This window comes from Dreissena polymorpha, chromosome 1, assembly GCF_020536995.1.
Source record: "Dreissena polymorpha isolate Duluth1 chromosome 1, UMN_Dpol_1.0, whole genome shotgun sequence".
Taxonomy (NCBI): domain Eukaryota; kingdom Metazoa; phylum Mollusca; class Bivalvia; order Myida; family Dreissenidae; genus Dreissena; species Dreissena polymorpha.
The window spans coordinates 99180987-99194515 of NC_068355.1; the positions used below are offsets into that span (position 1 = coordinate 99180987).

Genomic DNA, 13529 nt, shown 5'->3' on the forward strand with positions numbered 1-13529 from the left:
CCCCCCAACTTTATTTCCATTTAAATTTGTATGAAAAACGGATGTTGGCGACTGAAATCTACAGAAAAGTTTCGAGAAGATTTAATTCGTTGTTACGAATTAAAATTGAGTAATGTATATTCAAGCTTTGATACAAAATATAGTGACTTAAATATAAATGTTAAATTTATTTAAAAGTTTTAAATGATCAGAATACTTTAAAAAAATATTAATGAATATTTAAAATGTATTTAAAGCGAGATATAAGCAGCACTGTAAAAGTGTTTCAGTAATTCGAAAATATGTTTTCGATATGCGAATTTCAAATCCTCTAATTTATTACGCCTTACAAGCAAGTATCTTTCGGAGTGAACTCATCACGGCAAGAATCCAAATACATCGTGGCTAGAACAAGTAGGCAACACCATACACCGATGCACGGAACCTACAGTAAGTACCACTGAATCAAGAAAGAAAGCAGGAAATTCCCGCACGAGCTCAGGTTTCATCGTGCACGTGAGCATGCCCGCGGTGGCGCCACAATAAGCTTCCTGACTTGCCTATAAAAGGCTATTGGCGGCGCGAAACCTAGCGGCAGAGAAGCAAACACGGAAGTAGTAAAAGTGAGGTTGTGAAGAACCTGTGTGTACAGTCGACTGCTCGCGTGTGGTTGTTTATACAGGAAGGAAGTTAGCAGTGTTAATTTCTGGAAACCAGCTGGGTAAGATATTATTTTGTGTATAACTTTGAAATGCACTTTCATAGTAATGCATATGCATTTAAATTTAAAGAATATGTAAATGTCTGTTGATATTTCAGTAGCACGTCTATGAAAATTCGTGTTTCTTCGCTCAAAACTGGAAATTTTCTACACAAGACACTGTAACAAGCTGTTTAATGAGTGTTGTTCGCAATAGAATATCCGACTAATAAAGTATACTTGCTTTCAAATGTAGAAGCCATTTTCTTATAATGTTTCTTTATTGTCTTAAACTTTATATACGTGGTTCTTTTTTGTCTGTGGTAGGTGAATTAAATATTTCTTAAAACATACATTTCAAGCGTGTTTTCATGAATTAATCTACCCTTGAACTATTTCAGAGGCATGCAATTTATAGTTTATGTATAGAAAATCTATTTTATAAACATTACTATTTATTGCGAGTGTATAGCTATTTACCTTAAAAGTACTTTTTGAGATAACACGATTTTTTGTTTACGGATCTTTACAAATACAAACATAGGTAAAAAGTTATTAACAGTCAATATTTATTTTGGTAAGAAGATGATCATACATGCACAGTTCGATTTTGCTGACGTTATCAGTATCATTTACTTTGCACCAATGTTTATCAAGAAAAGCAGCAAATATATATCCGGTTATTGTAGATTTTGTACAAACACATTCATAACGCGCGCCTGTGCACGCATGCCTCGGGTAATATGTATCGAGGGAAGCGTGCCAGGTAGCCAGATAAGCAGAAATCTGGAGGGTTCCACTTTCTTCCGACCTGGCGCGAATAACGCAGGCGATGACTAATTCTCCAAGGCCTAGACACTAATTTGTTGCAGTAAAAAGATAAGAATTCCTATGAGGATTTGTTTTACCTGTTGATCGCGGGCTACAGTTTGGTTACTCTTTGCAATTAAAATTCCTTAATCCGCCCAGGAATCTTGCCGACGTTGTTACATAATTATTATTATTTATGTTGTTCGGAATGCGTTGTTCATGTATTTTACCATGACCTAGTCTGAAGTTAAGTTCATGTGCATGATTGATATGCCTACCTGCAACAACATTCTAGTAAACATTTTGTTTGAAAGCAGATACATGTTACATAATTTTCTATAAGGGCTTGATACCAGCATTTTTCAGTTTCCAGTTCAATTCTGTAATATCGTCATATTCCCTTTACAAGCTGTACGCTTACAAATTCGCCCGTGAATATCTATCTTAATGTGCGTAATCACTTTGGATTTTGGCAATTTACCCATAGTTATATGGTCTATTGTTTATTATTTTGATATCCGTTGTTAAGTCGCAGATTACTATAATTATAGAAACATATTTTAGTATGATAGTATATTTTATTTCTGTTTGCACGAATGGTAATAAATATATAACATTATAAGTTTTTCACCCAGGTATGTATATTTGTATACATACCTATTTTCACTGTGCCAGCAGTACTCTTGCAGCTATAGAGGGAGAACATAAATCCTTGACTCACCGATGCATATGTTGATGAATGCGATAATATTTGGGGTCGAGGATTCAAAGAGTTAGCTATATTTAGACGCATAGGTAAACATACCTGTGTCATTTGGAAAATATCTTCAACAGGCCTGCAAGATTCTTGGAATTGTTCCATGAATGCGTCAGCCTCCTCCAGCATCGATAAGACGAGATCAGTGTGAAGAGCACTAGCATGTAGTAACACTATGAAATGCTGCACACGCAAATCGGCATGATAGACTTTTCATGTTGAACATGATATTAATTAAGTGTACGTCGAACATGATATTTAGTGTACGACTATAAACAATCGAAATATTGTTGTTGATTATGCTAATTGTTAAAATCAGTAAATAGTTATGATGATGATGACGACCACGATGATATTGATGATGATGATGATGGTGATGATGATGATGATGATGACGATGATGATGATGATGATGATGATGATGATGATGATGATGATGCCGATGATGATGAAAATTATGATGAAAATGATGATGATGATGGTGATGATGATGATGATGATGATGGTGGTGGTGATGATGATGATGATGATGATGATGATGATGATGATGATGATGATGATGATGATGATGATGATGGTGGTGGTGATGATGATGATGATGATGATGATGATGATGATGATGATGATGATGATGATGATGATGATGATGAAAAAGAAGATGATGATGATGATGATGATGATGATGATGATGATGATGATGATGATGATGGTTATGGTTATGGTTATGGTGGTGGTGATAATAACTGATATTTAGTTGCATGTAACATAGATAGTTGAATTATTTGGTTAATGCAACACTTGTAATACGGATAAATCGTTTTTAAATATTTGAAAATTCATATTATTTTAATTTCAACAGATTATATTTACTCCACCTCGATAAGGTGGTGGGGATTTAGACACGTACTTATCATTGGAGGCCATCTTCGGCAACACAACATATCAAACATGTCATCCAACAGAGCACAGAAAGTGGGCATCGCGTATGAGGTTGAAAAGAAACTTGAACAAGTAGGCCGATGGTATTTGTAGCCAAATATATATAGATAGATACATGTAAACTAACCTATGTACACGACTAACCATTAATGAGTCAGTTGATTTCGGTTTCAGGTGCGAGAGTTAGTTAATCACTGTATTAAGGATCATGGGTGATAAACTTCGCGCAGGAAAGATTGGCATTGCCTATGAAGTTGAACAAAAACTCGAACAAGTAACCAACACGCTTAACGGGTGCTTCGTATTGCAGTTATCCAGTTATAATGTCTGTTTTCTCCTTTGCGCTGCCATTGGCTTATTAACATTTAATTGGCTTTGCACAGTGTTAAGTACCTTATGGAACTTCTTTGTACATGTGTATGCAGTAATAAATGTGAAAATTGCCTTGCAGAGCATTATACATAGCCATGCAACTGATGTTGTGTTGCTAATGAATGATGTGCAGTCGCCATAGTTACTTGGGGTATCGTGCTAAAATTGTTGGTGGGCATTAGTTCGGTTAAGAATTAATTGTTAATTTTTTTAATGCAACGTTTTCAGAAAAAGGTTTTTCTTACGGTTGTAACTGATCAAAGACAAAATGGCAGAGAAAACTCGAGCTGCAAAAACGGGTTTGGGTTATGCCGTAGAGCAAAAAATGGAACAAGTAAGAGAGTTCACTGATGAGCTCACACGTTTTGCAACTGCTTAGCACGGAGAAGCAAAATAACTTACAAAGTTGTTGCATGAACAGCTGTTGTGATGTTACAATGTTCATAAATCTTATAAGTAGTGCATTATTATCAGACATGAACGGTTTCCGTCTTGTGCGCGTTGGCGAAAGCTTGGTTTTTGGTAAAATAGAGAAGTATAATTTACAAATATTGTGTGAACAACAGACTTTGCAGTACTCAGCTAGTGATATAATTATTCAAAGTGATCAGTTCCTATGTTATTGCATGTTATGGCATGTGCGGTTACACCATTGCCGATACAACGGTTATATACCGTATATACATAGTACATGGCATGACTGGAAAAGTACAATGAAGTTCCATGCTGTACTAGCAGATAACATTGAGAAGCATATAAAACTATTCAATTACTTGAGCCGTGCTCTGTGAAAAAGGTGTATAATGCATTTACGTAAAGTGTCGTCCAGATTAGCCTGTGCACTCCGCACTGGCTTATCATGGACGACACATTCCGCTTTTATGACATTTTTCGTTAAAGGGATCTTTTCACGCTTTGGTAAATTGACAAAATTGAAAAAAGTTGTTTCAGATTCGCACATTTTCGTTTTAGTTATGATATTTGTAAGGAAACAGTAATACTGAACATTTACCATGGTCTAATATAGCCATTATATGCATCTTTTGACGATTTTAAAACCTAAAAATTATAAAGCGTTGCAACGCAAAACGATTGAATAATTTGGAGAGATCTGTTTTTGTCGTTAAATTTTGTGAAACTACGAAGATTGCTTATATAAGGTATAAAATACGTTAACTATGTGTACTCGGCGGAATAGCTCAGTAGGCTAAAGCGTTTTTACTTCAGGACTCTGGCAGGACTCCAGGGGTCACTGGTTCGAAACCTGCTCCGGGCAATGTTCTTTTCCTTTTTTTAATTTTATTCTTGATTTTTTACTGGAGCTTTTACGATCCAATGTTTACATTTATGAATATAAAGCATTTAATGAATAAGTTAAAAAATGCCAAAATCTGTGAAAAGGCCCCTTTAAAATGAAGTCTCTTCTTAGCAAAAATCCAATTTAGGCGAAAAGTGTCGTCCCTGATTAGCCTGGGCAGTCCGCACAGGGACGACACTTTCCGCATATGCATTATGCCAAGTTTTCTCAGAATGCGACTAATTTGCTTAAACACCTTGGAATGTTTATGAGCCTCGCTCTGGTGAAACGGTGTATACTGAATGTGCGTAAACAGCTATCCCAGATAATCAGAGACGACCTTTCTCCGCTGTTATGTGTTGTTGATTTTACTCTTTGAGAAAGTCTTTTCTAATCGAAATTCCAGTCTATGCGGAAAGTAACGTCCCTGATTAGCCTGTACGGATTGCCCAGGCTTATCTGGGATAACACTTTACACAGATTCATTAAGTCCCTTATTTCCAAAGCAAGGATCATATAAAAACTTAAACAGATAACAGCCATGGCCAGGACTTACAGAATGACCCCCTCCGTATCTTGACTAGAACTAAATAATATCATCCCGAAATATAATCGTTTAAGACGTCATCGTTAATATATACCAATAGAAGTCACCCTTTATTGTAATAAATCTTTAGTAAGAATACTAACTCAATGTTGACTTAACGATGTATAACTTTTAAAGTTATGTGGTCTGAATTTGAAAGTTTTGCTCATTCTCCCATCGCTTTGTTATTCTACTTGCAAACCGTCTGGCATTTCGATTTTTCTGTGTGGGTTTGATGCTCGAATTAACATTTTTACAAGCATTGTTCGAATTACAGACATAAATTATGAACATAATGAACATGTATTATATTTTTACGTGTACGTATATTATAATTATTTTCTCTAATATGTAAATTAAATTATGATTCAGCTATTTACATGTACTCTTAAGTAATGGTTTGTAGTGATAAAATGTTTATCCAACGTTATTTTGTATTCCAATAAATTACACTGTGGTATGGATTATGTAAACGCTGGATTCTGTGATTGTGATTATTGTATTATGTTTGATACGTAACGTATGTTTTGCTATCATTTAAGTCACGGCACTCATTATTCGCGCGTGTTTGTAGAATTATGATCGCGAGGAGGAGGCTGGCACCCCGACCCACGTGGTGAACTGGGTGAATGGAGTGCTGCAGGGGGAACACGACCCTATTGTGAGTACAACACTTTGCAATATATTCAATGCATTTAAGTCGCGCTCTGGTTAACGGGGTTTCATGCACGTGCATCCAGTGCAGTCCCAGATTTAGATGTGTCTTACGAATACTGTTAGGCTCATCAGAGACGACAATCGCTGTTTTCCCTGGTAAGCCTGTGCGGACTTCGCAAGCTCATCCTGGACGACGCAATATGCTAATACGTTAAACCCCGTTTTTAGCATAGGTGCGTTTATGCTTATGGTATATACAACATTTCAAAAATCCACATCGATTGATTGCCCTTTATGAAGCCTTACCTGATCAAAAATCAGACGAAATATCTATTTAATTTAGTATATGGTCATTCTTACAATTTTTTTTTTGGAAACGTTTTTCTAACGTTTTCTTCCAATAATATTGCTGACACCGTTTTTAGTGAATTTTTCTAAGACCGTTTTATGTCAAAAAATCTTCTTATAACCTAAAACAAATTTCGTTCGTAAAACAATTCTATCTGCACTATAAATCTCAATCTCCTACGCAGTGGCCTCCCTTATACTAGAAGTTACTGACCGGGCGAAGCAAGGGAAGTAACTGCTGTGAGGAGTTTCTATAAAAATCTGCATTCAGAAATCTGTATTCAGAACTCAATCTGTTGTGCACGTCTGCATCTAACGCTTACCACAAGTTTTACGACAAATTCTTGACGCAGACGAATAGGGTAGCGTCTATTTTCATTTGTGAAAACAATAGTTCGATACAGATCTGTCCGTGCTTAAATTTTGAAAGGCTTGGGTAATTATTTTTCATAAGCGTTTCAAACACTGATGTAAATGGAAATATTATCTATTTAAATAGTCGGTAATTGTTTGAAATTATTGATTTGAGAAATTCGCGGATGGCGATATCGAACTACATTATACCACGTGACGCCATTCTTCCCTGTATCTTGCACCTATGCTTTTAACGCCATCGGCGCTCTCGTTCAAAAAGCGAGTCTCACACTGAATATGCCAATGAGTTCTCCGTGAGCGTACAACGTACTGATATGACATCGGGTAAAATACTGCACTATGCATGTATTGGTACAACTTTAATGTTTTCACAATTTATAATCGAACGTAAATTCATTGAAATCATGTTTCAACATTACAAATCAATGCCTGTGTAATTGTTTTAATCTGTGTAAATATGTGACATTTAAAAAGGGGTAATAAGTCCGCGGTCCGTTTTCGAGACCTACGCTACAGTTGTGTTCTATTCCCTCCTCAGCCTGGTACCGACTGGAAGTCCATCTGCTCACACTTGAGGGACGGAGTGGCGCTCTGCAAGTACGTGAGACATGTCTCTTGTTCGCATCATACTATTTCGTGCAATTCGTTAATGCTTAGTTTGTCTTTGAAAGTAATAATCGTGTAAATAGCTATCGATGCGCGAGCCAGTTCACACGATTTCATGGTAACGCATCTGCAGTTTTGTAATGTATTGTGTTTTATTATTAATTCATTATTAGATGTTATTAAATGAAAGAAATCATGTGAACTATAATTTGGAAGCATTATATAGCACAGCGTCATCGTTGTGTACCGTACTGATTAGAATAATGCACAGTTTTATGTGGTCATATTCCTACAAAATTTATTTTTCAATTGATTGTTGGCCTCAGAGGGGGCAATCACGTGGTTATCAAGATGGCGACGTCCTTGTATTATTTGTTTTTAAATTTCGCTCACTTTCCAGCCATATTAGCAAGAAAGTAACTGGCGTTTACTTCATTGTTATATTCGCTCTATATCTCGACTTTACTCGGTGCGAAATTTCTTAGCGGGATGACCTAATTAGGGCTCCACTAAGAAAATTTGCGGGTAGTAAAGTCGAGATATAAAGCGAATTTTAATACGAAATAAACGCTTATCACTTTTTACTGATATGGCTTGAAAGTTAGCGTCATTTAAAAATTAAACAAGAGTAATAAAGGGTAAAAAACGGCGAAAAATAACTGTCTCTGCGTGGACGTCGACATCTTGACTATCACGTGATTACCCTCTCTGGGTCTTATTATGACCAAAATGTGTAAGTTAAAACATCCCATTCGTATTATTAGAGCTTATAAAATATTAGAAACAAACAGCAATCACCAATGGAGTGAGTGTCAAACACGGTACACTTCTACTGACGGAACACTGCTGGTGCGTTTGAAAGCATTGTGAAGAAATTTGAATTAATGAATGATGTTAGTTGTTATTGTTGTTTTTGTATTCAATTATAGACACAAAGGCTTATGGTTATTAGCATGTCTCATTCGTTCATCGGTTGAATTGAGTCGTCTTCTGAGAAAACTTGGCTTAATGCATGTGCGTAAAGTGTCATCCCCGATAAGCCTGTGTAGTCCGCACAGGCTAAGCAGGGACGACATTTTCCGCCTTTACTTGATTTTCGGTAAGGAGGGACTTCCTTGAAGCAAAAAATACCATAACAGTGGAAAGTGTCGTCCCTGATTAGCCTGTGCGGACTGCACAGGCTATTCTGGGACGACACTTAACGCACATGCATTATGCCCAGTTTTCTCAGGACGCGACTCAATTTATAGATCTTGCATACAATTTATACTAAATGTACATACTTTGTTTAATTAAGGAAATTCCATTTTCTCTGTCAAAAGGGCTTACATATGTATACTTTCTGAAAACAGCATTATGGATATATCGCAATTACGTTAACTCTCGGAATTTTCTTTAAATCTGTGTGTCTTCGGTTGAGAAGTGAATGCACTTGTTAGGGGCAGGGTAGACACAACACTATATAGTTTCATTTTTGTAAGCGTTTGGAATTTCTTGACAGAAGGTGTGTTTTTGTGAGTTATGTGACATTCATATTCTCAGGTGATACCCATGTTTCTGAGGCCAAAAGAAGCGGAAAAGAAACAATGTATGTTATGTTTGCACCCTGTACTATGTAAAGATATTATCTTATAGATTATCACCCAAAATTAATGAAAGGTAATTTCTTTAAGACTCCTGTAGAAAATATCACACATAAACTGATGCATGCTTTCTAATAGTGCTCGTTTATTTTATACCATTGTGTTCTGCATGCTTTGTACCCCATTCCAAGTCACTGTCCTTTGCATTTGGAAAAGGTATTGCCTGGCATTTCCATTCAGAGCACTTTAAATTCACTTTGAATGTATAATGAGTTGCCGTACGTTTTTTTTAAATTTCATGGTTTATAAAAATCTTTATTTTATAGACGCGGTTATTTTTGGATTTATAATTTTGCAAAAAAATCGATATATTTATTTATTTCGGTCATTCTCTGAAGTTTTTGTTGCTGTAAAATTCAAATAATATTAATATCACACACATAATAATTCTTTGCCGATATAATTTTTACTTAAATGTGAGCAAGCTGATTTACTTTCTGGACTTCTCATATTTCATCTAGCGAGTATATGTGGAAAACAAAATAAGGCAAATGTTATGTATTTTTTCAGTATCTGGACAATGGCTTAATGTTTGTTTAGAGTTCTTACCCTAAAAAGTTTTTGCCTAAAGATGTTTTGTTACATGTTACTTATATGATGACGGGTGTAATACATCGGTACATGTTAATATCTTATATGCTTTGAAATATATATAAATTGAGAACTAATGTGTATATGGTTGTGATTCATTGAAATATTTTTATTGAAATTATATTTTAATATTTTCAGTGTTTTATTTGAGTATTTTTTTAAATTAAGTATCATTATTTTTTCTAATATGATACTGCAATACAAATCCATAATTATTATGATAACAATAATAACAACAACAACAATAATAATAATAATAATAATAATAATGGTAATAATATTATTAATACTCATAATAATAATTATTATTATTATAAAAATATAAATATGAAATATATAAAGCTTAAGCTCTGGAAAACATAGAGTACATCTATTGTTCGTCATATAGTTATACTCGGTGCAATATTTCAGACTCATCAACAAGCTGTTGAAGGCTGACGGCAAGAGCCCAATCACATTTCAGAAGAAAGTCATGTCCCCATTCGTCGCCATGACAAACATAGAGAACTTTAACAAAGGCGCCCAGGACTACGGTCTCTCGAAGGAGTTCACCTTCCAGTCCGGTGACCTATGGGAGGTCAGGAAGGGCCCCTTCCTCAATGTATTGAACGGTATTCATAGCCTAGGGTTTGTTGTAAGTATCAACACGAAAGCATGGTAAATATCATTGTTTCTATATGTATTTGTGTGACAACATTTGCCATAGTTCATTAATTAATCTATCTAGGCCGGTCTTCACAAAGTTATATATGATTTACTAAAGAAATTAGTTAAATTGTATACTAGTAACTCACAATCAAGTTAATATTTATTAACAAAATTTATTGCAATTCAAATATAACTTTTGTAATATATTTTCTTTTCAGAACTCTAGGATTGTGAAAATTGGCCCAGCTTATCTTACATTAAGAATGATAACTGAGTCTCGTATTTGAAAAACTTGGCTTTATGCATGTATGTTAAGTGTTGTCCCAGATTTACTTTTGCAGACCGCATACTCTTATCTGGGATGACACTCTCTGCTTTTATTGTTGTGTTTCTTTAAAAGATGTCCCTTTTAAACGATATCCAGCGTAGCCAAAAAGTGTTGTCCCTGATAAGTCTGTGCGGACTGCAAAGGCTAATCCGAGGCGACACTCTACGAACATGGATTACGTGCAATAGAACGCGGCTAAATTAACGTTAGCTCATCCATCATTCACTCAGAATATGGCATCAACCATTCACTCAGAATATGGCTTGCTTAAGTCGCTTTGGTATATATTTAACGTAGATTATCTCCTTAAATGGGTTTATTAAAAATATATTTTTCATAACAGCGTAGATTGCTTAGCTATGTATCAACCCTGTTATTTACCACAATGGACGTTGTACTTTGTTCGACCCAGTTTCCAGCTACGGTAATCCGCAATGATGCAGCTTTTCTTGTCAGTTTTACTACATGATGCATTCGGGCATGTAAGTCCAACAGCGAAATAAATAATAATATGTAAATACGCGATTCAGCATTAAACCTGTGTCACATTGTTGTTTTCATATGGCTTTTGTGGATGGCTGGTTGTCATCATGCATGTGACGCATATACAACTCAATGACATGAATCATAATACCATTCATTTTGACACACCTGAGCACAAAGTGCCCATGGTGAGCTTTTGTGATCTCATTTTGTTCTTTATTTGTCATGCCTCGTCAATACATGACCTGGGAACGCTCGAGATGCTGCATTTATTGCCCAATCTTCATGAACGTTGGTAAGAACATTTTCCCCAATAGGATTTCACCAAGTTTGATACTAGATCACAAAGGATCAACAACTAAGTCACTAGCAAAATAAAGAAAGAAAACGATTGTGAAAATTATAGAGGCCATATTTTCCAATGCCGATATTTAAGAAAATTGTTCAGAATAAAGGTCAAATAATACCCTGAATGCAACATGTTTTGCCCAATCTTAATAAAAATTGGTTGTGTTTTTTTATTTGCTTAAAGCGTCGTGAAAGTTTTCCTTTTGTGGAGAAAAGTAAAACAAATTGAGAAGTCGTTTTTGAACAGAACTTTAAACATGTGTTGTTTGGGTCATTTTTCCCTTTAAGTCTATTGTGAAACCATATTAACACTACCTGCACAATACAGTCAAGTTTCACAAGGACTCAAGTGAGCGTGTAAGGGCTTTTGTCCTGTTCTGTGCAATAAAATTGAATTATGGATGTGAATAATTCTTGTTTGAAAACAATAAGGGTATTTTAATACGTTTAAAGTAAAATTGTGCAATAATACCTTTTAAAAAACCTATCTGCAAAATAAGGGACACGTATTTTTGTATGTTCCAGTTTATAGAAACTTAATGCGAACATGTGATTTGATCCTATCATTTGACTTTCAATATATTATAACGCAGACAAATAAAAACAAGCATTTTTATCTCGTTAAACCTGTGTTTAAAGACCACATCTAGCGTTGAAATTTTGGCGTTTGCTATAAAATACTAATTTGTATCTGTTGACTTAAATTAACGAAATACTTTACGAAGTATTCGTTCATTTTGGTTCATGGAACTTACTATGCACGACGTCATTTGATGCTTAACGTTTTTTCCTGACGAATTCTGTTGTTTTTCTTTTGTTTGTTTTCAATTTTTAGACCGATATTGTTGAGAAAATGATGGGATAAATAGAACATCAGTTAGTTGTCGAACACTGAAAATAGTGTTTGCTCGGCTCGTAAATACGCACCACGAACGGCTCGTAAATACGCACCACGAACCTTGGCTCAGATACTTTTCCTTGCTCGTGGTTCGTGTTTTCATGCCGAGCAAATACAATTTTCTGTATTCGACAGAAACCTCGTATTCTCCATGTTCTACATGAATAATTATTGACGTGTATGCATGTTATTTTCCATTTTAGGCCAATGGTAAAAAGGTCAAGCCCGCTTATACTGGGGAAATTAGAAAAATGCTGGACATGGCGTAGACCTCTCCGGTCACCGTAGTTTCGGTCGCAATCGCTAAGTCATTGTTACAGTATATCACTGTTTCCTTTGTAAACCGCATCTATACAAGATAATGTATAGGTCGTTCCGTTATAAAATATTTTGAGACATTTAATAAGAACTACTATAGCTGGAAACTGTGTCAACTGTACAAAATCCATTATTGTAAAGCACACGCCCCTTAATTCCCACTTTCCTTGAATCAATTATTAGAAAATCATGTTGTTCTTCAGGCCAATTCCAAGCGTTATATGCCAGCATATACAGGCGAAATTACCAAGACGATCGACAGAACGTAAATCACGTGACCATTTGAATGAGAACACGTGAACATTTTTTGCAAGATGACGTCATCGCCTCTCTATTTTATTAAAGCAGACAAACACGTTATACATTTTATTTGATACATGTATAGCTATTTTCCACCATCTACGCAACATGTTATCTGGTAATATGCGGGATTTAAAAAAAATATTTAAGAAGAACGGTATCTTTATATTATGCAACCTTTGGTAGATTCTGCATTGTATAATGTATTATGTGATGTATTTTACATGTATTGAATCATTATGTGAAAACGTATAATACATTCGTTAATTTTTCCTTGGATTTAGAGCTAATTTCTTTTCAAGTTTTCTTTTTGTTTTCTTCTCTTTGCTTTGCATTTAAGGTCGACTGGCCTTACTGTCTGTAAATCAAATGCTTTTACAATAAATTATTTCATAATGTTATATTTGTTCCTCATTTGTTATAATGTATTCTAGTTTACATATACGCACTGTTCATTAATGCAATGGTATTCGAAGAAATGAAATAACATTAACCGTTTGTTAAATTAATAGAATGGCACAAATTTGATAGACCTTTGCAAGTATT

The 13529-nt window shown here is 35.2% G+C and overlaps 1 protein-coding gene across 4 annotated transcripts; it reads left to right on the forward strand.

The window, feature by feature from the left end:
- The first annotated feature begins 537 nt into the window (after window positions 1-537).
- Window positions 538-13384, forward strand: LOC127842289 (transgelin-3-like). Of its 4 annotated transcripts, none has more exons than XM_052371737.1 (6): window positions 538-700; window positions 3360-3459; window positions 6015-6101; window positions 7359-7417; window positions 10072-10294; window positions 12569-13384. In XM_052371737.1, the coding sequence occupies exons 2-6, from the start codon at window positions 3394-3396 to the stop codon at window positions 12632-12634; spliced, it is 501 nt and encodes a 166-aa protein (XP_052227697.1). In that variant the 5' UTR covers window positions 538-700; window positions 3360-3393; the 3' UTR covers window positions 12635-13384. The 4 variants fall into 4 exon arrangements, with proteins under 4 accessions (XP_052227697.1, XP_052227704.1, XP_052227684.1 ...); XM_052371744.1 differs by lacking the exon at window positions 3360-3459 and adding an exon at window positions 3106-3257 and having other exon boundaries at window positions 541-700; XM_052371724.1 differs by lacking the exon at window positions 3360-3459 and adding an exon at window positions 3786-3891 and having other exon boundaries at window positions 541-700.
- Window positions 13385-13529: the final 145 nt, after the last annotated feature.